The sequence below is a fragment of the Heptranchias perlo genome, chromosome 8 (genome assembly GCF_035084215.1).
Source record: "Heptranchias perlo isolate sHepPer1 chromosome 8, sHepPer1.hap1, whole genome shotgun sequence".
Classification (NCBI taxonomy): domain Eukaryota; kingdom Metazoa; phylum Chordata; class Chondrichthyes; order Hexanchiformes; family Hexanchidae; genus Heptranchias; species Heptranchias perlo.
In genome coordinates this window covers 40,053,456-40,080,131 of record NC_090332.1, presented here as the reverse complement: position 1 = coordinate 40,080,131, position 26,676 = coordinate 40,053,456, and the positions used below count along the sequence as shown (strand labels likewise).

Here is a 26,676-nt window from a genome sequence, read left to right as displayed (position 1 = left end):
CTCTGCCTATCAACCATAATGCAAATTCTTACACTTTCCAAATTAATTTAAATATTCAAGTATTAGTCTCCTGATCAAGAGCACACTCTCGCTTGTTAACCAGCACTTTCCAAACTACTGTTTTTTTCTCAGTAAATGTAGGCGGGGCGTTACTCGCCATGAAATAAACCCCTTCCTATTTTAGTTACTAAATAAAAACTCCTTATTTTAATTAATTTCGCCCACAGAAGCATCAGACAGCAATTTAAAAAAATCACAGATACCGCGTCAGAAAGCGAATCTCCAGTTGAATTCAGGACTGTTTTGCCCAGACTGCATGCCGCAGGCTCTATTTTTATCCCGAAAGTGCCACTTACCCTGCACTCGGCCACTGATCTCATAATCTATCGATTTGAATCGCGCTGCGACGGACCCCACTTTTGACATTATCACCAATAAACTAAAGCAAATCGCTACTTTAGCCGCACCGCACATCAAATAGCGGGCTGCGGAAGAGCCAGCTCTCGACCAAAAACGGACTGTCCGCTCCAGCCTTGCCTGATCCGCTCCAGTCCACCCCAACCGGATTTACTCCGTTCCAGCCTTGCCTAATCCACTCCGGTCAACTTGATGCAGTTACTCCATTCATATGATGGCAGGTTGGATGATAGTCGAGTTTAGGACTAAGAGAATGGAGACCTGGAAGTTCAGCTGATAAGGCTGGTGCTTTTGATTGAGAGTGAAATGAGCGATACTATGATGGGTAAAATGATTTATTTTAGATAAATTAGTTAAGCTGGGGGAAGACAATGTGCCAGGGTCTGATGGGCTATATTCTAGAATCATGAAAGAGCTGAGGGAGGCAATTGCAGAGGCCTTAGAAATTATATTTCAGAGCTCTATTGAGAGTGGGTGTGTGCTGGAGGACTGGAGAGTGACCAATGTAATAACCATTTTTTAAAAAGGGAGACAGAGCTAATTTGGGTAATTATAGGCCAGATAGCTTTAAATCTGTGGTAGGGAAATGTTTATAGTCTTTAATTAAGGAAAAATGATCAGATATCTAAATAAAGAGAAAATAGTTAGAACTAGCCAGCACAGAATTCAAAAGGGACAATCATGCTTGACAAACCTCATAGAATTCTTTGAGGAGTTAACAGATATGGTAGATGGGGGAAATGCAATGAATGTACTGTACATGGACTTTAAGAAAGCCTTTGACAAGTTACCACATGGGAGATTACTAGAGAAGATTAAGGGGTATGGAACTAAGGGCAGGATAATAAACTGATTAAAAATGATTAGAAGGGAGAAATCAGAGACAAGAAGCTAAGTGCAGTTTTTCCACAGTGGTTGGAAGTGCGTAGTCGTGACCCTCAGATTTTAGTTCTGGATCGCATCTGTTCACTGTATATTAATGATTTGGATATAGGCCTAGAGGGAGTGGTGTCAAAATTGGCAGATGATACCAAAATCGGAGTTATAGTTACTTCTTTAGAAGATCAAAGGAAACCGCAAAGAGATACTGATAAGATGGGGGAATGGGCTACAAAGTCGCAGATGGAATTCAATATCATTATGAGGTGATGTATTTTGGTTTAATAAAAGCAGCAGTGTGGCAGTAGGCTTGGTGCTGAGGAAGAGATTAGGGACTTGGAGGTACAGGCTCGCACAACATTAAAGGCTCAGGTTGATATGGGTGTAAGAAAAAAGCTAATAGAATTCAAGATTTATAGAATATAAAAGCCAGGAGGTAATGATGAGCCTATATAAACATAAGTACGAACATATGAATTAAGAGCAGGAGTAGGCCATTTGGCCCTTCGAGCCTGCTCTGCCATTTGATAAGATCATGGCTAATCTGATTGTGACCTCAACCCTACTTTCCCATCTACCTACTATAACCTTTGACTCCCTTGTAATCAGGAATCTATCTAACTCAGCCGTAAAAATATTCAATGACCCTGCCTCCACTAATCTCTGGGGAAGGGAGTTCCACAGACTCACGACCCTCAGAGAAAAAATTTCTCCTCATCTCCATCTTAAATGGGAGACCACTTATTTTTAAACTGTTTCCCCTAGTTCTAGTCTCTCCCACAAGGGGAAACAACCTCTCAGCATCTACCCTTTCAAGTCCTCTCAGGATCTTATATGTTTCAATAAGATCACCTCTCATTCTTCTAAACTCCAATGTATACAGGCCCAACTTGTCCAACCTTTCCTCATAGGATAACCCCCTCATCCCAGGAATCAGTCAAGTGAACCTTCTCTGAACCGCTTCTAAAACAATTATGTCCTTTCTTAAATAAGGAGACCAAAACTGCACACAGTATTCTACATGTGTTCTCACCAATGCCCTGTATAACGGTAGCAAAACATCTCTACTTTTATATTGCATTCCCCTTGCAACAAACGACAACATTCCATTTGCCTTCCTAATCACCTGCTGTACCTGCATACTAACTTTTTGTGATTCATGTACCAGGACACCCAGATCCCTCTGTACCTCAAAGTTCTGCAATCTCTCTCCATTTAAATAGTATACTGCTTTTCTATTCCTCCTGCCAAAGTGGACAAGTTCACATTTTCCCACATTATACTCCATCTGCCAAATTCTTGCTCACTCACTTAACTTATCTGTATCCCTTTACAGACTCCTTATGTCCTCTTCACAACTTACTTTCCTACCTACCTTTGTGTCATCAGCAAATTTAGCAACCATACATTCGGTCTCTTTATCCAAGTCATTGATATAGATTGTAAATAGTTGAGGCACCAGCACCGATCCCTGTGGCACTCCACTCGTTACATCTTACCAACCTGAAAATGACCCATTTATGCCTACTCTCAGTTTCTTGTTAGCTAACCAATCCTATGCTAATATGTTATCCCCTACACCATGAGCTCTTATTTTGTGTAGTAGCCTTTGATGTGGTACCTTGTCAAATGCCTTCTGGAAATCCAAGTACACCACATCCACAGGATCCCCTTTATCCACGTTGCTTGTTACTTCCTCAAAGAACTCTAATACGTCAATTAGTCAAACATGATTTCCCTTTCACAAAGCCGTGTTGACTCTGTCTGATTGCATTGAGATTTTCTAAGTGCCCTGCTATAACCTCCTTAATAATAGATTCTAGCATTTTCCCTATCGCAGATGTTAAGCTAACTGGCCTGCAGTTTCCTGCATTCTGTCTCTCTCCTTTCTTGAATAGAGGAGTTACATTCGCTATTTTCCAATCTCGTGGAACCCTTCCATAATCTAGGGAATTTTGGAAAATTAATACCAATGCATCTACTATCTCTGCAGTCACTTTTTTTAGGACCTAGGGTGAAGTCCGTCAGGACCTGGGGACTTGTCAGCTTTTAATTCTAATAATTTTTTCAAAACCCTTTCCCTGGCGATTGTAAGTTCCTCCCTCCATTTCATCTGTTGATTCACGATTATTTTTGGCATGTTATTTGTTACCAGAGTAGGACCTCAGTTACTGTACTGTGCACAGTATTGGGCTCCACACTATAGGAAGGATGTTGGGGCTTTAGAGAGGGTGCAATCTAGGATGCCACCTAGCATAAGGAAATACAAATACGAAGAAAGACTTCAAAAATTGGATGATTTTTTTCATTAGAATGCACACAATTTTGGGGTGATATAATAGAAGTGTTTAAAATTATGAAAGGATGGGACAGGGTAAGTAGAAGGAGACTGTTTCCGGTAACTGAGGGTCAAGAACGAGGAGACGTAGATACAAGATTAAATGTAAAAGATTTAGAACAGAGCAAGAGACACTTCTTGACACAGAGAGTTGTGGTATTTACTTCCAAGGTTAATGGTTGAGGTAGAAACAATGTCAGCATTCAAAATTAGATTGGTTAAGTTGATGAAGGAAAAGAGTTGAAGGGATATGAGAATAAGGTGGGTAAATGCAATTGGAACTGTTTGTTTGCATGGAGGATAAATGCCTACATGGACTGGTTGGGCCGAGTGGCCTGTTTCTGTGTTGTAACATCTTTGTATAGCATAGAAGCATAGAATGGTTACAGCACAGACAAAGGCCCTTCGGCTCGTCGAGCCCGTGCCGGCTCTCTGCAGGAGCAATCCAGCTAGTCCCACTCCCCCGCCCTTTCCTTGTAGCCCTGCAAATTTTTTTCCTTCAAGTACTTATCCAGTTCCCTTCTAAAGTGCAGTGCCCAGAACTGGACACAATACTCCAGTTGTAGCTGAACAAGTGTTTTATAAAGGTTCAACATAACTTTCTTGCTTTTGAACTCTCTATTTATAAAGCCCAGGATCCTGTATGCTTTTTTAACCACTTTCTCAACCTGCCCTGTTACCTTCAAAGATTTATTCCCATATACCCCAGATCGCTCTGTTCCTGCACCTCCTTCAGAATTGCACCCTTTGGTTTATATTGCCTCTCCTCATTCTTCCGAACAAAATGTATCACTTCACACTTCTCTGTGTTAAATTTCATCTGCCACGAGTCCGCCCATTCCACCAGCCTATCTATGTCCTCTTGGAGTGTATCACTATCCTCCACACTACCCTTCCAAGTTTTGTGTCATCTGCAAATTTGGAAATTGTGCCTTGTACACCGAAGTCCAAGTCATTAATATATATCAAGAAAAGCAGCGGTCCTAGTACCGACCCATGGGGAACACCACTGTAAACCTTCCTCCAGTCTGAAAAACAACTGTTCACCGCTACTCTCTGTTTCCTGTCACTTAGCCAATTTCGTATCCCTGCTGCTACTGTCCCTTTTATTCCCTGGGCTTCAACTTTGCTGACAAGCCTATTATGTGGCACTTTATTTATGTGGCCTTTTGGAAATCCATATACACCACATTAACTGCATTGCCCTAATCAACCCTCTCTGTTACCTCATCAACCCTCTCTGTTACCTCATCAAAAAACTCAATCAGTTAAGTTAAACATGATTTGCCTCTAACAAATCCATGCTGGCTTTCCTTAATTAATCCACACTTGTCCAAGTGACTGTTAATTTTGTCCCGTATTGTGTGTAGAATCCTGGCTGAGGTCTTTTCCGATATTGCTCTTGACCATGACTTTAACAACCTAACGTCAAACTCTGATCATCACTAGTCTTCTTCAAGCTTACACTGACTCCCTGCTTAAATATCTTTGCCTTGCTACTTCTCTCCACATCTTTAAAAATCCCTTCAAAGCTATCTTTTCAACTGTGCTTTCAGTCATCTCTTTTACTACTGCTAGGCTGCCCCACTCTCTTTAGGATGTTTATTACATTAAAGGTACTATAAAAATTTCAAGTTGTTATTGTCTTTTTTAAAACTTCTTCCCTAGATTTGCAGACAGGAGGGCCCTGACAGATCCATTGTTTGTGTGCTCCTCCCCATACAAAATTGTCTCTTATCTTGACTCCATTCTCTCTTCCCTTGTCCAGGCTCTCTCTGTCTACATTGTTAACTCCTCTCCACTACTTTGATGATTTAAAGATCTCTTCACACATTCATCCCCCAATAAGATGGTCTCCGAGTCCTTCACTTTTTTTCTTAAAAGTGCTCATTCATCAGCACCCTCCTCTGCATGAGGGAACTTGGTTTCAACAAAACTGATCTGACCGGTGGTCTCGAACCAAAATATCCTTTCGTTTTTCAAATGCTGAGGGACCTAATGTGTTTTTTCAGTACTTTCTATGTATTCCAATTGCTCCAGTCCATGCAATCCAATTTGACAAATATTTAAATGTTATTAGGTTTGTATGTCTGTCACTGTTTTAAAATTGGTCAAGAAACCTGGGAACAATCTTCCATTCCCTCTTCCTCCTCAAAAATGGACCAAATATGCTCAATAAACCTTGATGAATTTGCTCCATAATTTAACTGGGATTTACAAGCTTATGTGAGTTCTACTCAGTCAATTAAAAACAACTTAAATCTCCCATGTAAGTGTACCATTGTGTCTATTTCTCTCTATCCTACATAAGGGAATTCAACTACCATGCAGCTCCTCAGTCTTCTTTCACTTCACTGACTCCTGTGTGTCCATCTCTTTATGTCCCTCTTTCCTCTGTAGGTGCTTTAACATTACTGTAGTACTGTTAACCCCTAATATGCAGGTCTCATGCAGCCTCCGCATGATCGATAACAGCAGAGGATTACTTTTTTGTGGGTTTCTCAATCTATTTCTGGAACTCTGACTTCCCTCATTGAACTTTTAAATGTGCCAAGCAGGTTCAGCACTTCAGTGTTTGCATCGTGATGTAAAATTGAGTCGCAATGCATGGAGCCAGCTTAGCATCTGCTCACACCACTAACTTGGAATTTAAAAAAAAATGTAACTTTGTTTCAACTTGACAAATTGTCTATCAACCTGTGCCTCTGCGCTCTAAAAGGCCCACTGGAAACCAACTTGTTAATTAAGGAACTGGCCTTCTGTGCATAAGCAGAAGATTAGGTTCCTACTTTTCAAATTGACCGACCTATAGGAGAAAGGAGGATGTGACAGTTAAATACAGGACAGCAATGCTTGGCTCACTGGTAGCACGCTCACCTCTGGGTCAGAATGTTGTGGGTTCAAGTTCCACTCCAGATACTTGAGCGCAAAATTTAAGCTGACACTTAAGTGCAGCATTGAGGGAGCACTGCACTGTCAGAGATGCTGTCTTTGGGATGAGACGTTAAACCGAGGTCCTGTCTGCCCTCTCAGGTGGATGTAAAGATTCCATGACACTATTTCGAAGAAGAGCAGGGCAGTTCTGGCCCTGGCCAATATTTATCCCTCAACCAACATCACTAAAAAAAAGATTATATGGTCATTATCTCATTGCTGTTTGTGGGGCCCTGTTGTGTGCAAATTGGCTGCTGCGTTTCCTACATTACAACAGTGACTACACTTCAAAAGTACTTAATTGACTGTGAAGCGCTTTAGGACGTCCTGAGGTTGTGAAAGACGCTATATAAATGCAAGATCTTTTCTTTCTAAAACATAGGGTAAGTGTAAAATCACCTGATGCTTGAACGTGTTTCTTTTTCTTTCAGTCTCCATCTGTGCAACTTTGTTTCGCCTTCTTGGATGTGTGTCTGTTTCTGTGTACCGATAGAATTTAAAGCAAGAGACAGAGATACAAAGGGGATACAATTATCTCTGTATACCAGAGCTGTCAACATTAGCTAGATCATAGATGTGAGATTTTTAATCATGAACCATATACCTGAAGCATCAATTTATAGCAACTTAAACAATTATAAGTGATAAGCTAGAACTGTCAAATGGTTCACAGGTAAGTGACAAGTAGAATTAATAAAGCCGCCTTGTCTCTGTTTTATTGTCTTTTTTATTTCTTCATAGGATGATGTGGGTGTCGCTGGCAAGGCCAGCATTTATTGCCCATCCCTAATTGCCCTTGAGAAGGTGGTGATGAGCCACCTTCTTGAACCGCTGCAGTCCGTGTGGTGAAGGTTCTCCCACAGTGCTGTTAGGTAGGGAGTTCCAGGATTTTGACCCAGCGACGATGAAGGAATGGCGATATATTTTTTTTTATTTGTTCATGGGATGTGGGCGTCGCTGGCAAGGCCAGCATTTATTGCCCATCCCTAATTGCCCTTGAGTATGTGGTGGTGAGCTGCCTTTCCAAGTCGGGATAGTGTGTGACTTAGAGGGGAACGTGCAGGTAGTGTTGTTCCCATGTGCCTGTTGCCCTTGTCCTTCTAGGCGGCAGAGGTCGTGGGTTTGGGACATGCTGTCGGAGAAGCCTTGGAGAGTTGCTGCAGTGCATCCTGTAGACGGTACACACTGCAGCCACGGTGCGCCAGTGGTGAAGGGAGTGAATGTTTAAGGTGGTGGATGGGGTGCCAATCAAGCGGGCTGCTTTGTCCTGGATGGTGTCGAGCTTCTTGAGTGTTGTTGGAGCTGCACTCATCCAGGCAAGTGGAGAGTATTCCATCACATTCCTGACTCGTGCCTTGTAGATGGTGGAAAGGCTTTGGGGAGTCAGGAGTTGAGTCACTGGCCGTAGAATACCCAGCCTCTGACCTGCTCTCACCTCACCTTGACAAATTGTCTGCTTATGCACAGAAGGGCAGTCACTCTCACCTCACCTCTAGAATTCAGCTCTTTTGTCCATGTTTGGACCAAGGCTGTAATGAGGTCTGGAGCCGACTGGTCCTGGTGGAACCCAAACTGAGCATCGGTGAGTAGGTTATTGGTAAGTGCCGCTTGATAGCACTGTCGACGACACCTTCCATCACTGCTGATGATTGAGAGTAGACTGATGGGACGGTAATTGGTCAGATTGGATTTGACCTTTTTGTGGACAGGACATACCTGGGCAATTTTCCTCTTTTTTATTTGTTCTTTCTCTTCACAACCTGCTCGTCTAAGGGATTGGTGAGAGTTTTCCATCACTAGAATGCTAGAGGATGCACATAGGCTTCTTCTGGAATCCATAATGATAATGAAAGCCATCTGTTACACTTTTGCATTTTAAAAACCATCTTCTCTATCTAGGGTCTAAAAGATTCCTTGAATAGTCCTTGTCCCCAACAGTCAGGAAGCTGTTGCTTCTCTATACTCTGCCCTATACTTGTGTCCAAAGAGCCAGCCATTATTTCCAATAATCTGCTTACTGGATTTAACATAATCCAAACATAAAAGAAAAAAGAAAGAACTTGCATTTATATAGCGCCTTTCACGACCTCAGGACATCCCAAAGTGCTTTACAGCCAATGAAGTACTTTTTGAAGTGTAGTCACTGTTGTAATGTAGGGAAATGCGGTAGCAAATTTGTGTACAGCAAGGTCCCACAAACAGCAATAAGGTGATGACCAGATTATTGGTTTTAGTGATGTTGGTTGCTGCCAAACTCTTAGAAATGGCAGATTTTACAACACAGACCAAAGGTTCGGAGAACAAAGCAACCAATATTGTTATTTACAAATAAATAACAACACAAGGATAAATTAATTGATCCTGCAATCCCAGCATTGACCTGAATTCAAAGGAAGCATAGGTCGAAGAATCGCCAGTACAGTGCTATCTCCGGTTCATGATTCCTTCAAGTGGGGCTTTCCGCTGGGAACATAGGATTTGTGAATTTATTCTATAAAGCACAATAGTTTCACATATCATGAGAAAGCTGTAATGGACTAATTATGCTTTGTACGAATATCAGACTGAGTTTGATTCTGTACATTCAATTAATAAAATTATGTTTCTGAATAGTGAATTCAGCCAGATTTGGCTGCAAACCTTGGATATGTGTGAAAACTAAGCCTCAAGTTGATAAAAGACTAGATTTTGAAAGAACATGGTATGGTTCTAACCCCTCAGCTGTCAAAATCTACACACCTATTAACTCCTTCAAATAGATGTTTCTAGACAAAAATCACTAATACCTCATACATATGGACGATTAATAATTGAAACTAAATGTCCTCTCCTTCATAAACCCTAGCCATCTTTCTCCCTCTTAAACCACCGTTCTCCGATACTTCTGGTGCCAATTCTCTATCCTTCCTTAATATCTCCGTTCTTCACCTATCTTCCTGAAAGCCCTTTCTCTCCCTCTCTTTCCCTGATGTCCTCCCCCCGCCTCCCCAATGTACTCTCTCTCTCTCTCCCCGCCCCTCCCCCCATGTACTCTCTCTCTCTCTCCCCGCCCCCCGCCATGTACTCTCTCTCTCTCCCCGCCCCCCCCCATGTGTTCTCTCTCTCTCCCCGCCCCCCCCCATGTACTCTCTCTATCCCCGCCCCCCCATGTACTCTCTCTCTCCCCGCCTCCCCCCCATGTACTCTCTCTCTCTCTCTCTCCCCGCCCCCCCCCCATGTTCTCTCTCTCCCCGCCCCCCCCCATGTACTCTCTCTCCCCACCCCCCCCATGTACTCTCTCTCCCCACCCCCCCCATGTACACTCTCTCTCCCCGCCCCCCCCACCCCATGTACTCTCTCTCCCCGCCCCCCCCACCCCATGTACTCTCTCTCCCCGCCCCCCCCCCCACCCCATGCACTGTCTCTCCCCACCCCATGTACTCTCTCTCTCCCCGCCCCCCCCCACCCACCCCATGTACTCTCCCTCCCCGCCACCCCCACCCACCCCATGTACTCTCTCTCTCCCCGCCCCCCCCCATGTACTCTCTCTCTCCCCGCCCCCCCCACCCCATGTACTCTCTCTCTCCCCGCCCCCCCCACCCCATGTACTCTCTCTCTCCCCGCCCCCCCACCCCATGTACTCTCTCTCTCCCCGCCCCCCCACCCCATGTACTCTCTCTCTCCCCGCCCCCCCACCCCATGTACTCTCTCTCTCTCTCCCCACCCCCCCCACCCCATGTACTCTCTCTCTCTCCCCACCCCCCCCACCCCATGTACACTCTCTCTCCCCGCCCCCCCCACCCCATGTACACTCTCTCTCCCCACCCCCCCCCACCCCATGTACTCTCTCTCTCCCCGCCCCCCCACCCCATGTACTCTCTCTCTCTCCCCACCCCCCCCACCCCATGTACACTCTCTCTCCCTGCCCCCCCCACCCCATGTACACTCTCTCTCTCCCACCCCCCCCCCCCACCCCATGTACACTCTCTCTCCCCGACCCCCCACCCCATGTACACTATCTCTCTCCCCGCCCCCCCCCACCCCATGTACACTCTCTCTCTCCCCGCCCCCCCCCCATGTACTCTCTCTCTCCCCGCCCCCCCCACCCCATGTACTCTCTCTCCCCACCCCACCCCCCCCATGTACTCTCTCTCCCCACCCCACCCACCCCATGAACTCTCTCTCCCCACCCCAGCCCCCCCCCCATGTACTCTCTCTCCCCCCCCCATGTACTCTCTCTCCCCACCCACCCCCATGTACTCTCTCTCCCCCCCCACCCCCCCATGTACTCTCTCTCCCCCCCCCACCCCCCCATGTACTCTCTCTCCCCCCCCCACCCCCCCATGTACTCTCTCTCCCCCCCCCACCCCCCCATGTACTCTCTCTCCCCCCCCCACCCCCCATGTACTCTCTCTCCCCCCCCCCACCCCCCCTGTACTCTCTCTCCCCCCCCCACCCCCCCCAGGTACTCTCTCCCCCCCCCACCCCCCCCAGGTACTCTCTCCCCCCCCCCCCCCACCCCCCCCATGTACTCTCTCCCCCCGCCCCACCCATGTACTCTCTCTCCCCCCCACCCCCCCTGTACTCTCTCCCCCCCCCCCCCACCCCCCCCATGTACACTCTCTCCCCCCCCCACCCCCCCCAGGTACTCTCTCCCCCCCCCACCCCCCCCAGGTACTCTCTCCCCCCCCCCCCCACCCCCCCATGTACTCTCTCCCCCCGCCCCACCCATGTACTCTCTCTCCCCCCCCCACCCCCCCTGTACTCTCTCCCACCCCCCCACCCCCCCATGTACTCTCTCTCCCCCCCCCACCCCCCCATGTACTCTCTCTCCCCCCCCCACCCCCCCATGTACTCTCTCTCCCCCCCCCACCCCCCCATGTACTCTCTCTCCCCCCCCCACCCCCCCATGTACTCTCTCTCCCCCCCCCACCCCCCCATGTACTCTCTCTCCCCCCCCCACCCCCCCATGTACTCTCTCTCCCCACCCCCCCCATGTACACTCTCTCTCCCCGCCCCCCCCACCCCATGTACTCTCTCTCCCCGCCCCCCCCACCCCATGTACTCTCTCTCCCCGCCCCCCCCCCCACCCCATGCACTGTCTCTCCCCACCCCATGTACTCTCTCTCTCCCCGCCCCCCCCCACCCACCCCATGTACTCTCCCTCCCCGCCACCCCCACCCACCCCATGTACTCTCTCTCTCCCCGCCCCCCCCCATGTACTCTCTCTCTCCCCGCCCCCCCCACCCCATGTACTCTCTCTCTCCCCGCCCCCCCCACCCCATGTACTCTCTCTCTCCCCGCCCCCCCACCCCATGTACTCTCTCTCTCCCCGCCCCCCCACCCCATGTACTCTCTCTCTCCCCGCCCCCCCACCCCATGTACTCTCTCTCTCTCTCCCCACCCCCCCCACCCCATGTACTCTCTCTCTCTCCCCACCCCCCCCACCCCATGTACACTCTCTCTCCCCGCCCCCCCCACCCCATGTACACTCTCTCTCCCCACCCCCCCCCACCCCATGTACTCTCTCTCTCCCCGCCCCCCCACCCCATGTACTCTCTCTCTCTCCCCACCCCCCCCACCCCATGTACACTCTCTCTCCCTGCCCCCCCCACCCCATGTACACTCTCTCTCCCCACCCCCCCCCCCACCCCATGTACACTCTCTCTCCCCGACCCCCCACCCCATGTACACTATCTCTCTCCCCGCCCCCCCCCACCCCATGTACACTCTCTCTCTCCCCGCCCCCCCCCCATGTACTCTCTCTCTCCCCGCCCCCCCCACCCCATGTACTCTCTCTCCCCACCCCACCCCCCCCATGTACTCTCTCTCCCCACCCCACCCACCCCATGAACTCTCTCTCCCCACCCCAGCCCCCCCCCCATGTACTCTCTCTCCCCCCCCCATGTACTCTCTCTCCCCACCCACCCCCATGTACTCTCTCTCCCCCCCCACCCCCCCATGTACTCTCTCTCCCCCCCCCACCCCCCCATGTACTCTCTCTCCCCCCCCCCACCCCCCCATGTACTCTCTCTCCCCCCCCCACCCCCCATGTACTCTCTCTCCCCCCCCCCACCCCCCCTGTACTCTCTCTCCCCCCCCCACCCCCCCCAGGTACTCTCTCCCCCCCCCACCCCCCCCAGGTACTCTCTCCCCCCCCCCCCCCACCCCCCCCATGTACTCTCTCCCCCCGCCCCACCCATGTACTCTCTCTCCCCCCCACCCCCCCTGTACTCTCTCCCCCCCCCCCCACCCCCCCCATGTACACTCTCTCCCCCCCCCACCCCCCCCAGGTACTCTCTCCCCCCCCCACCCCCCCCAGGTACTCTCTCCCCCCCCCCCCCCCACCCCCCCATGTACTCTCTCCCCCCGCCCCACCCATGTACTCTCTCTCCCCCCCCCACCCCCCCTGTACTCTCTCCCACCCCCCCACCCCCCCATGTACTCTCTCTCCCCCCCCCACCCCCCCATGTACTCTCTCTCCCCCCCCCACCCCCCCATGTACTCTCTCTCCCCCCCCCACCCCCCCATGTACTCTCTCTCCCCCCCCCACCCCCCCATGTACTCTCTCTCCCCCCCCCACCCCCCCATGTACTCTCTCTCCCCCCCCCACCCCCCCATGTACTCTCTCTCCCCCCCCCACCCCCCCATGTACTCTCTCTCCCCCCCCCCACCCCCCCATGTACTCTCTCCCCCCCCCCACCCCCCCATGTACTCTCTCTCCCCCCCACCCCCCCTTGTACTCTCTCTCTTCCCCCACCCCCCCTTGTACTCTCTCTCTTCCCCCCCCCCCATGTACCCTCTCTCTCTCCCCCCCCCCCTCTCTCTCCCCCCCCCCCTCTCTCTCCCCCCCCCCCTCTCTCTCCCCCCCCCCCTCTCTCTCCCCCCCCCCCCTCTCTCTCCCCCCCCCCTCTCTCTCCCCCCCCCCCTCTCTCTCCCCCCCCCCCCCATGTACCCTCCCCCCCCCCCCATGTACCCTCCCCCCCCCCCCCATGTACCCTCCCCCCCCCCCCCATGTACCCTCTCTCCCCCCCCCCCCCATGTACCCTCTCTCCCCCCCCCCCCCCCATGTACCCTCTCTCCCCCCCCCCCCCCATGTACCCTCTCTCTCCCCCCCCCCCCATGTACCCTCTCTCTCCCCCCCCCCCCATGTACCCTCTCTCTCCCCCCCCCCCCCCATGTACCCTCTCTCCCCCCCCCCCCCCCATGTACCCTCTCTCCCCCCCCCCCCCCATGTACCCTCTCTCCCCCCCCCCCCCATGTACCCTCTCTCCCCCCCCCCCCCCATGTACCCTCTCTCCCCCCCCCCCCATGTACCCTCTCTCCCCCCCCCCCCCATGTACCCTCTCTCCCCCCCCCATGTACCCTCTCTCCCCCCCCCATGTACCCTCTCTCCCCCCATGTACCCTCTCTCCCCAATACCCTCTCTCTGATTCCCTCTTTTTTGACACTCCCAGTTTTTCACCAGTGTCCTCACTCTCTCGGCCTGATTCTGTTCTCCCTCTGTCCTATCTCTTCCTGACCTCCTCTCCTGTATTTCCCCCACTCTCCCTTAAATCCCCTCCCCGCTCTACCTGCTGCCATCCTCCCTTCCGCCGATGGCTTCTTTCCCTGAATCTCCCATTGCCCAGTTTCCCTTCCATCCGCTCCGTGCCCTCACTGTGTCAATGGGTAATCGGATCAGAGACAGGAAGTGAGTCAGAGAGTGCTGGGGTGGCGGGGACGGTGGTTCTGATTCTGGTGCTCGCCCCGCAGTTTCACATCCGCCTGCTTCGGACCCCCTCCCTCCGGGGTTCTCACATTAACCCTGACTCGGACGCTGGTGAGACGCGGCCGAGCTGCGATCCGCGAAGAGGCCGAATGCTCGACATGAACGACGAGAGGAAGGGAAACGACTGCCGGCGGCGGCGGCGAGAGGAGGCGCTGGGCTTCAGCCCACAGAAGGAGATCCTCTACAACCAGCTGTTACCGTACTCGGAGCGCCTGGACCGCGAGTCCAATGAGATCCTCGGCCAGATTAAAGCCAACCTGGCCCGCGCCGTTCAGCTCCGGGAGCTGTGGCCCGGAGTTTTATTCTGGACCAGAAAACTTTCAACGTGAGTGTGAACCGAACCCAGAGTGAATGCGGGGCGGACGCGGCGTCCGCCTTCTCGACCGCGGCCTTAACTTTGTCCCCGTGTCGGAGTGCGGACCCCGGCTCCCGGATCCGTATTCACCGGTCATTTCTAATTTTAATACTGTTTATCCCTGGACATTAATGCGCCGGCAGGCGTTTGAAAAGGTCTGGGCCTAGCCAGGGCCTCCTTCCCCTCTCTAGGCCCCAAAGAGAGTAAAAACCTGCCGGTAATATAATTGACGTTTAAAAATAGAAATAAATCCCTCGGGAACCGAGGCGGCTCTTTGTTAGGATCTCACGAACGCTGTCCGAAGCCGCGTAAAGCGAAGGGTGAGGGTGAAAAATAAAGGACTTTAAAAAACTTATTTTGGTTGACCTTTCACCAAGTTAAAGTGTCGAGTGCGCCTGTTCTTCAAGTACAGCTGACTATGACACGACACTTTTGTCCGTTGACAAAGTTTGATTTTTGTTGCTGAGGGACGCACTAGAAGTGCGGATGTTACAGAAAAACACCTCTATTTGGATTAAAATACAGTGTTTCCTTGGACTTGAGGTTCAAATTGCGTAAATAGCTTAGCTTTTTCCCGTCTCCCATGTTGTGTGGTCAGTTTTTTTTCTAAAATATATCATTGAGGGGTTCAGCCTAGATGCTTACTCATGGTCTTCAGCTTGTACTCGGTGTTTCCAGTTATTGCAAATAAAAAGTTTTTTTGGAGCGCATTGGATATGTGATTGAAAATGTTGACTTATGGGAATTTCACAGTTCCAAAGGAATATTTTGATACTTTAACTGATCATTTGTTAGCGAAACAAGCCCTATTTATCAGCAATCTGTTATGTTTGTGAGCCATAGTTTTGGACAACATCAAATGATTAAACTTTTGAATGTGTTCCTTGTTTTCTTGCCTTTTTATAAAAATGTGTTGACATTTAAGTATTAAGTCGCCCTGTGAGGATATTCAGTCTGATTTTCGGGGTAAAATTCGATCTTGCCGATATCTGGTTTAAGAGCTGCACTGATAGAGGCCTGAGAATTGATTGCTTGTGTGTCCTCTTGGATGGCAAATGGCATATTTGTATTCGGTTAGTATTAGTTTGGAGGTGTGGAAGAAGATGATCTAAAGAGTGTTAAAGTAATTTACTAAATGTGATTAAAATCTTTTTTGTCCTTTTTGTTTGGGTTCACAAAGTACACTCACATTTTATGAAGCTATTGTACATATAGGTAAAGGAACAATACTTTCTAAAACTATTTTTGGTTTTCTTGTGTTTTTATTGGTGAGATGTTTAAAAGGTTGATTATAATGGTTGCGAGCAAAAAATATATCTCTGCTTTCATTTCCTCTACAAACATTTACATTTGTAAAAAATCTGTTAATATTTGGTAACTTAATTTTATTCATTACCAATTTCAATCCCTGCTAAGATTGTTTTATTTAGTTAAAATAAATTTTACCAGTAATTTAAGTTAATATTGGAGCACCCTTTAAATGTTGCAACATTAATTGATTCTATGCCAACAAAATGTTGTTATTTTTGATTATCAGTTTGAAATAAGATATGATACAGCATGCATTTTTAAATTTACATTTGTTTACCGTCTCACCTTCCCCCTCCTACTTCCCATGGCTTCCTCTTTCCCACTTGGCCCTCCTTTCACCACTCTCCTCGGCCACATTCCTAGTCAAGCTGGCTCAGTTGGCAGCACTCTTGTTTCTGCGTCAAAGATGCTGGCTCAAAGCCCCTGTGTAGACTTGATCACATAACACAGGCCAGCAGAAGAACAGAAAGTTTTCCTGCTGTCCCTGTCAACAGTTGCCCCTCAACCAACACCACCAAAAAAGGACTATCTGGTAATTCATTCATTTGCTGTTTGTGGGACTTTGCTATGTGCAAATTGGTTGTCGTGCTTGTTTGCGTAACAATAGTGACTGCACACCAAAAGTGATATGGCGTTACACTGCTCCCTCTCCCATCCCAATTAAATTGAGAAAGAAGGAGTTAAGACTTAGGACTTAAAATTGGGAAAACTGAATGCTAAAAAGTTTAAATTAAGCCCTCGTCTTGTGTTTTGTTGATGTAAGGAATAAACTATTCACTTGTAGATTGTTCTAGGAGGTAGTTACAAATTATCATTCATGGTTTGTGTGTTCATCTGAACTTTTTGCTGTGTTGCTATCTTGTGACACAGTCAAGTTTGTTATCCTATTTGTGTTGCTTATAGCAAATTTTTAGTGAACAAATCAGTTACTCTTTTTGCAAGTTTGAAAAAAAAATCGGTTGAAGTTGCTGTGTGATATCTTACGTGTGGAAATACGATTTTTGTTAATTTCCACTGGTTTCCCCCTCGTGTTTTAAATTATATAATGGATACTCTGGAATGGTTTATGCCTGAAAATGAATAAAGATATGTTGTGGTCAGTTCTGACCCATGGTAAGTATCTCTATTGGTGAGGCTGACGGGATGTTTTCATTTGACATAAACAGTCCATGATATAATAATTGTAGGTTTTCAACTGAAAACCTACTTGAAGTGATTATCATAAAAATCAGTTGGTGCATTGTGATGTCACTTTGTGATTGTGATATCATGCCAGTGGAAACAATATTTATTTCCACTGATATTTCACCACACTTCTACACCTGTACCTGCAATTCCCAAGGGTGCTACAGTCTTGAGTGCATGTAGTGTGGGAAATCTTCTGGCGTGTAGCAGATTGTGATTTTGAGTTTGATTTTTTTTAATTATTCAAGAGAATGGAGCTTAAATTTTTAGAACTTTTTCTGAGGTAATTTATCCTGTGTGTTCCTGTTCAACCATCACTTGACCCCTGTCCTCATTATTACGTAGAATGTACAACACAGAAACAGGCCATTCAGCCCAACAGGTCCGTGCCAGTGTTTATGCTCCACACAGGCCTCCTCCCATCCTTCTTCCCATCAACATATCCTTCTATTCCTTTCTTATTCATGCATATCTAGCTTCCCCTATAATGCATTTATACTAGTCGCCTCAACTACTCCAACTCTCCACCGCAAGTGGAAACATCTTCTCTACATCTACTCTATCAAACCCTTTCATAATCTTAAAGACCTCTATCAGGTCGTCCCTCAGTCTTCTCTTTTCTAGAGAAAAGAGCCCCAGCCTGTTCAATCTTTACCGATAGGTATAATCTCTCAGTTCTGGTATCATCCTAGTAAATCTTTTTTGCACTGTCTCTCTATGTTTAAATCACTTATTGGCCTTGGCACTCGCTTTATTTGTAACCTCCTCCATCCCTACAATTCCTGTTCCCGAACTCTCCATTGCTGTGACTTGAGTCTCCTCTCCCTTCACTCCACCATTGGGGCCGTGACTTCAGCCACCTAGGTCCCGTGCTCTGGAATTCCCTCCCTAAATCCTTCTGCCTCTCCACCTCCCTCTTCTCCTTTAACACTCGTCTTAAAACCCACCTCTTTGACCAAGTGTTTGGTCATCCGTCCTAATATCTTTCTGGCTTGGCGTCCACTTATTTTTGATTATGCTTCTGTGAAGTGTTTTGAGATGTTCTTCTACATTAAAAGTGCAACATAAAATGCAAGTTGTTGTTGTACCGTTTCAAAGGGGAACTATTTTCCAAGTACTTTTTACTTCAGAGATGCTACAAAGGGAGAAAGAGACAAAAGGGATGATTGAAGCACAGTTGCCAAGAGTGAGAAACAGATACAGGGTAATTATAGTACCTGTGTTTTATTTTGTTTATACTGAGAGTTCATAAACAACTACTCTAAAAATAAAGATTTTTTTTAATAAAACTTATTGTGTCTTTCCTCAAGTGATATGATTTGGAAACAAATTGGAGGAGGAATTTTCTAAGGTTTTAAGGTAAAACTCATCACAGGAAAACCAGTGTTTTTTTTACTTGCCTCAAGTACACATCTTTTACTTTATACTAAAAGTCCAAAAACAATAATTGGAGGAGAAATTGGAGATTTATTTATATGGCTTTGCTATCTCTATTTATCCAACAGTTAATTTGGGAAATATTATTTTCTAGGAACCAGTCAAAAAACCTTTACCTCATTGTCACTGGGCAGAAGATTAAGAAACTTTTTTTTGAAGTAATTTTTCTGGCTATTTGCACCTCTCTCCCACTTCCACACTCCAGTAGCCCGTTGAAATACTGTCACCTCTGACTTGAGTTAGTTATGTCATAGGAGATCTGCTAGTACAAATAAATAATGTACATACTGGATAGTTGGCACTGCCAACTAATAATAAAATGGTGTAGCACTTCACAAGTATTGGGTGCTTTCAGATAGTGAAATGTGTGAATGAAAAAAAGAGTTGGAGGTAAATAGATACAGAAACTACAATAAAAGGAAGTGTGAGAAGAGAGAGTGGAAGACAAGCAGAAAGAAGGAACAGAAAAGAGTACAAATTAAGCAGATAAACTATTAGAGGAAGAAGGAGAGATGGACTTTAAAAAAAAGTGTCCAAGTAATACCACATGAGACGTTATAAACCAAAACTCCGCCTGACCTATCAGGGTGGATGAAGTCACTGCACTTCAAAAAGTAATTCAATGTATGAGAAATGCTTTGGGACAGCCAAAGGATATTTTAATGCACTATATAAATAAAAGTTCTTCAGGTTGTTTTGGATGGCAAGTAGAATTTCCTCAATGTATGATAACACTTTTTTGCAGCTATGAAAGTTTTTCTCGAGGGAGAGAATCTACCCTTTTGTTATTTGCTTGAGATCCTCTATTTTAGTATACCTGCTGGAATATTCATCAGCACATGGATTTAACTTGTAGTTTTTCTTTCACATTAAAGAATTTCTTCAGCACATCTATTAAGTTAGGATGTGTAACGTATTCAACACAACAAAGAACGCTGGCATAGTGCTTCTCTGAGATGACCTCAGAAGTCATTTGTGGCACTGCTTTTGATCCCTTGACAATTTTGTGAATGTGAAAAATTCATACTAGGTATTGATTGTTGGACTCCAGTACTAATAATAGACTGAACAACATACAGTATTCATGCCTGGTAGTAAGGGGCTGTGGAACATGTTCCAGCAAGTGACTATGAACTTAGTAATTGAGTGCCTTTAGTATCAAGTTGTTGTACATCAATGTGAGTGGTATATTTTCCATATACCAGCCACCCTGTATGGGCGTTTCTATATATTGGAACAATATATTGTTCTTCAGTATCATAAAATCATACAGCACAGAAGGAAGCTATTCATCCCATCATGCCTGTGTCGGCTCTTTAGAAGAACTATCCAATTGGTCCCATAGCCCTGCAAATTTTCCCTTTTTAGGTAACTTTAAAAACATATTGTACAAAAAATTAATAGCTGTATTCCACCTGCCCTGTTAACTAATTTTGTCAGGGGTATCTGTTGGAATGCAACAGATGGGATTAATGTCCTAGAGATAGACAGTAGAAAAGTAGGGTTTTTCAAAATCTTTAGAAAGAGAGGGAGGTGAAACACATGCAGTAAAATATTGATGCCAGTTCTATTCATATCACATACCCACCGGCAAAAAAATCGAAGTGATATACCATGAACAGAGTAATCTTTGTATATACAGCATTTTACAGATATACTCTGAAATGTTAAAAAGCTATCGCATGTAGGGGTTGACATGATGTTGGTAAACTACTTGAGCTTTGAGCTTTCATCTCAACCTTTCAGTATTTTATTACCTCGTTATACAATCCTTGTATATGTTGCCTAAGTGTAATTTCAATTCAACAACAATGTTATATTTAATATATTGTAGGTATGATATTCTCCTGTAACATCAGTGGATTAAATTCTGACATATATATAAATTTGACGAGTAAATCGTGCACGGCGGTCTCAGTTTTATATCTCCATTCCTCCAGCATATTACACAATTTGCAATTTATCGCAGGTGGTGTGATGCTATAAATACGCACAAGTGATCTGGGGATTAAAAATTATGGGATAATCTTAAACCAGATGTAACATTGATTGGTGGCCATTTCTATTAATCAGATATTATTCCACTATAATTAAGCATTCAGTTTGCATTTGTTGATACAAAGGTGGCTTTGAAGTGTGAGCTGTAGTCCAAGTGTGACACAGGGATGTACATTGGCCCCTTTTTTTGTCAATGACTTTGTTTTTACTTAGGTAAATAGAAAAAACACACAATACTGACATATCACCAGTCTTGTGAATGTTATTGAGGCCATTTGACCAGTCAAATTGTAGAATCAGAAACAATTGTCCCTTCTGTCAGTCAGTTCCCAGAGAAGCATCAGTGACCAGCAGCAGTGGGGTGAGGTTGGAATCCAATCCATATAAATCTGCGAGCAATATCACTGCAGATCAGCTAGTATATTTTAATTCCCTTACCCACCTACTTGCTTAGAATTTACTTTTCAGCTACTATCAGCTCCCCCTTTGCTGTCCGAATTGTGTGCCAGTATATTACTACACCTATATTAGACTTCAGCCCACTTGGCGTTTAAATTGAGATGGTATCAAAATCCCTCATTTTAATAAATTTGATAATCTTGGGGTTAACCAATACCTAGGGTGTGTTTTCCATTACAGTTTTGCACACAGTATGTTGGGGTGGCCATAATTCCTCCTATATGCAAAATATTATTTATAATTCAAATTATTCATAGGCTACATATTTAACCTACTTCTACCACAGACGGTATAATTATTTTGGGATTGTATACTTGCCCCTAAATTTTAACTCCTATCTCTTGGGAGGCAAACATCTTTTGGAGAAATACAGAATTCACTTTTCAGTATTCAGGAATGTTAATAGCTTCTGCCCTTACAATTTCAATAAAAATGAATCAACATTTTTGCTTTTCAAATTATTTCAAGTCATGGTTTGGCTCTGTATACCAGTTGGATAATGTTTTGCATGTCTGAATTTCCTTTTTTTAAGCAGTCATGTAAACTGTTAAGAGTTCCTAATGGCTGACCACGTCATTGGAACTTATTTTTTTACTTTTCATGGTATGTTCCTCCTTCAATTTTGCCCTAATAAAACAAGAAAAATTGAGGGGCGGGACTGTGGTGCAGTGGTGAGAAATCTTTTCTGAGTTTGGAACTTGAAATGTGAGAATTCATACTGGTGCTGTCGTGAATATTTAAGCATCATACAACAATAATTATATTAAAAAATATATAATTTAATAAACACTCAGATCATTGCCACACACAGGTTTTACTTCATTATTAAATCAGTGTCAGCATCTGACCCTATACCTTACCTGGATTTGACAGAATATGTGGAAAGGAGCATTGTATCTCAGCACCAACAAGAACAAAATATTCACCCAAAACCTGATCAGCAAAGCACCCTGCACGCTTGTACCAGTCACCACTAAAATGAATACAAAATTTCAATCAAAAATATTGAACATTTGCTACAGATTGCAGTATGTGATGAAATATTGCTACTTGCAAGATAAATCAGTTAACCCATCATCCTCCATGTAGAGTAATACTGTATTTACTAAGTTTGTTACTTGGCAAGAATTGGCATTCTGTCATTTTACTACAGGTAATTAAAACATTGCTTATTCAGATGTTTTGACGTAATGAATGAAATACACAAATGAAGTACAGTACTAATTTATGGTGCCTACCCTATGAATTTATTCCCTCTACCACTATCAAAAAACATATTGGGCCTGAATTTGCTGCAAACTTGCAGCATAATAACGGTGCATAATGGTGCATCTTCGACATACACCATTATGGTGGTGCAGAAATTCCAGTAAATTATGGCACGAGTGACTGATGTCATTATTTATGCTACGCCATAATTTGCTGGGACTTTTGCGCCACTCCACCATTACCCATCGCTGAAAATAGCTAGAGGGTAATTAGAATAGCTCCACCCCCGTTAAAATTAATGACGATCGCGAACTTGTTGCATTTAAGCCATTCTTCACGCTGCTGCCACCTAGATGGAAAAATAACGGCGTTGGAGACCTGGCAATGCCTTGTTTTATGAGGAAGCAAGTTGTTTTATTTCCCAGGGTTCGGGAGTTTGCAGAGCTTGGCCACACACGAACTCTTGCCTATTGATCCAAATTAGCAGGTACTGAACATTATTGGGAAACAATCTAAACAATACGGATCTCTTAATAAATAGCTTTCGACTTTGGAATTAGCCTGAGCCTCTGTGTGATATATTCACAAATTCTGACTTGATGAATCCAAGCAAAACTATGATCACTGGTCATTTTTATGCCATTGGGCTCTAAAAAACCTGCCTTTGAGGAGACCGATTTGTTCCATGACTGTGCTGGCTCGTTTCTTTGATTTTCCAACTTTCCACTTCAGCGTTCTGAATGCTAATTTTTTAAAAAGTGAAATGTATGTCTCTCTCTCTCTCGATCTCTCTCTTTTCTCGCCCCCCCACCCCAATCTCTCTCTCTTCCCTCTGCCCCCCACATAGTTATCCAGCAAATTGTGGCATTAATTCACCACTGGAGGATTGGATAGCACACTGATTTAACCTATGGCGTTCATCACCAATATTGCCATTGCAGCAAATTCTGGCCCATTAACTGGTCGTTCATCTTAGAGCTGCTTATGAGACAAAACAGAGACAGTAATATATTTTTAATGTAGCACTTTGGGGCATTTTTGAGAAATGTGGTAAGATGCAATATAAATGCGAATTCTTTCACAAATAGGGTACTCAAGGGTAAGATAAACATGAAATATATTTTTAAATTGTAGTTCCCAGTTATAAAAATTGACAGTTGTAGGCAGAGAAGTTAAAAATCCCTGCTCATCTCATCATTACACAGTACAGCTCTGCAAAAGTTGACTGCTTGCTGGGGTATCAGTATGTTCTAGCACAGAATTAGGCCATTCGGCCTATCGTGCCTGTGCCGGCTCTTTGAAAGAGCTATCCAATTAGTTCCGCTTCCCCATAGCCCTGTAATTTTTTTCCCTTTGGGTGTTCATCCAATTCTCTTTTGAAAGTTACTATTGAATCTGCTTCCACCACCCTTTCAGGCAGTGCATTTCAGATCATGACCACTCTGTGGGTAAAAAAAAATGTTTCCTCATGTTGCCTCTGGTCCTTTTGCCAATCACCTTAAATCTGTCCATTGGTTTCTGCCAATGGAAATGGTTGCTCCCAATTTACTCTATCAAAACCATTCAAGATTTTGAACACCTCTATCAAATCTTCTCTTAACCACTGCTCTAAGGAGAACAACCCTGGCTTCTCCAGTAACTAGAGTCCCTCATCCCTGGCACCATTCTAGTAAATCTCTTCTGCACCCTCTCTAAGGCCTTGACATCCTTCCTAAAGTGTAGTGCCCAGAATTGAATACAATACTCCAGCTGAGGCCTAACCAGTGTTTTATAAAGATTTATCATAACTACCTTGCTGTTGTACATTATACCACTATTAATAAAGCCAAGGATCCCATATGGTTTTTTGAACAGCCTTCTCAACTTGTCTTGCCACCCTCAAAGGTTTGTGTACATACACCCCCCAGGTCTCTCTGTCCTGGTACCCCCTTTAAAATTGCACCATTTAGTTTATATTGCCTCTCATTCTTCCTACTAAAATGTATCACTTCACACTTCTCTGCGTTAAATTTCATCTGTCCATTTCACCAGTCTGTCTATGTCCGCCTGAGGTCTGTTATTCTCCTCCACATAGTTTACTACATTCGCGCCAGATAAGTGCCAGGCAATGACCATCTCCAACAAGAGAGAGTCTAACCACCTCCCCCTGATATTCAACGGCATTACCATCACCGATCCCCCACCATCAACATCCTGGGGGTCACTATTGACCAGAAACTTAACTGGACCAGCCATATAAATACTGTGGCTACGAGAGCAGGTCAGAGGCTGGGTATTCTGCGGCGAGTGACTCACCTCCTGACTCCCCAAAGCCTTTCCACCATCTACAAGGCACGAGTCAGGAGTGTGATGGAATACTCTCCACTTGCTTGGATGAGTGCAGCTCCAACAACACTCAAGAAGCTCGACACCATCTAAGATAAAGCAGCCCGCTTGATTGGCACCCCATCCACCACACTAAACATTCACTCCCTTCACCACCGGCGCACTGTGGCTGCAGTGTATACCATCCACAGGATGCACTGCAGCAACTCGCCAAGGCTTCTTCGACAGCACCTCCCAAACCCGCGACATCTACCACCTAGAAGGACAAGAGCAGCAGGCACATGGGAACAACACCACCTGCACGTTCCCCTCCAAGTCACACACCATCCCGACTTGGAAATATATCGCCGTTCCTTCATTGTCGCTGGGTCAAAATCCTGGAACTCCCTTCCTAACAGCACTGTGGGAGAACCGTCACCACATGGACTGCAGCGGTTCAAGAAGGCGGCTCACCATCACCTTCTCGAGGGCAATTAGGGATGGGCAATAAATGCTGGCCTCGCCAGCGACGCCCACATCCCGTGAACGAATAATAAAAAAAAAATTCCTGAGTTTCATGTTGTCTGCAAACTTTGAAATTATACCCAAGTCCAGGTCATTAATATATATCAAAAAGAGCAATGGTCCTAATACTGACCCCTGGGGAATACCACTGTATACTTCCCTCCAGTCTGAAAAACAACCCTTCTCCACTACTCTCTGCTTTCTGTCCCTGAGCCAATTTTGTATCCACGCTGCCACTGTCCCTTTTTAATCCCATGGGCCTTAATTTTCTTAAGTCTATTATGTGGTATTTTATCAAATACCTTTGAAAGTGCATATACACAACATCAACCACACTGCGCTCATCAACCTTCTCCGTTACTTCATCGAAGAACTCAATCAAGTTAGTAACAAGATTTTCCTTAAACAAATCCATGCTGACTTTCATTTATTAGCCCATACTTTTCCAAGTGCCAACTAATTTTGTTCCTGATTATTGGCTCTAAAAGTTTCCCCACCCACCAACGTTAAGCCGACTGGCCAGTAATTGCCGGGTTTATCCCTCTCCCCTTTTTTGAAAAGGGTGCAACAGTTGCAATCCTCCAATCCTCTGGCCCCACCTCCCTATCTAAGGGGTGTTGGAAGATCGTGGCCAGAGCCTCCGCAATTTCTAACCTTTTTTCCCTCAGTAACCAGTATAGTTCCATGGCCGAGGATCACGTACTCGTGCCTTACTCAAGTAGCTTAAAATGAAGAGTAAAAGAGTGAGGAATACTGTCTTCATTCGAATCTCTTATCTTTACTGATCTAGATAGGACAGTTAAGGTTTCCTGAATTCTTACGGCTTTATCCAGTAAAGAGGTAAAAATCTGTTTCCCTGGCTCTAGTCAAGAACATAGAGAAAATCATGTAGAATTTATCAATTTCCTGAAAGGAGTTCCAGAAGGATCCTGTCCATAATAACTTTAATCCAAGACAGTAAAATTGTTGCTGCAGAATTTCTCCACTTTAGTGGAGGAATTCTGTTTGCCATTTCCTGAAGCATTTTTATTCCAAGTTCAAATCAATCTATTTGCAAAGAGCTACTTCTCCCCCTTCCCTCACCTCCAAAAAAAAATCCAGCAGACCAAGCTATTAGCTGAGTGGTGGGAAGTTCACTTGTATGGTGCTCTAACATATCCATTCAAAATCTTGCTTGGTGGACATTTCCATAATTTTTGTGTACATAGTTACTATCCATAGAATTGTGTGTGGGATATGATTGAGAATAGGCACCTACCTATTTCTAAAATATATCAGTTGATCTCCCATGGCAATGAAAAAGGAGAGTCAAGACCAATTGTAGTCTTCAACTTAAGCTGGCTAGTGGGTAGGTGATAACTGGACCATGGTATGCAGATGTAATTCTTTAAAGCCGTATGTTCTGCCCTTATTTTCACCTTTTCATTTATAAATTCCTATGTACACATTTATAACAGAAACTGCCTATTTAAAATTGTCACACTGTAATTACACTCCCCTGCCTGTAATGGCACTGCAGCATCTTCACTGTAGGGCAAATTTGCATAGGCAATTTCCATTATAAATGTGCATATA

At 45.6% G+C, this 26,676-nt stretch overlaps 2 protein-coding genes across 8 annotated transcripts in view; one reads left to right on the top strand and one right to left on the bottom strand.

Moving 5' to 3' along the window:
* LOC137324566 (acylphosphatase-2-like) overlaps positions 1 to 14,163 on the bottom strand; it is a 123,583-nt gene extending 109,420 nt beyond the window's left edge. The window contains exon 1 of one of the 5 annotated variants that reach the window (XM_067989003.1): positions 14,122 to 14,163. In XM_067989003.1, the coding sequence (XP_067845104.1) occupies positions 14,122 to 14,131 (10 nt within the window). In that variant the 5' untranslated portion in view covers positions 14,132 to 14,163. The other 4 variants (XM_067989002.1, XM_067989000.1, XM_067989004.1 and 1 more) reach the window with 4 other exon arrangements.
* Positions 1 to 26,676, top strand: part of LOC137324564 (proteasome activator complex subunit 4-like) — a 163,713-nt gene that overhangs the window by 4,014 nt on the left and 133,023 nt on the right. For 2 of the 3 annotated variants that reach the window (XM_067988994.1, XM_067988993.1), the window contains exon 1: positions 14,323 to 14,643. The exons of the other annotated variant lie outside the window; for it this stretch is intronic. In XM_067988994.1, coding sequence (XP_067845095.1) covers positions 14,408 to 14,643 — 236 coding nt within the window. In that variant the 5' untranslated portion in view covers positions 14,323 to 14,407. Of the gene's footprint in view, positions 1 to 14,322; positions 14,644 to 26,676 lie in introns of those variants that run through there. 3 annotated transcript variants of the gene reach the window in all.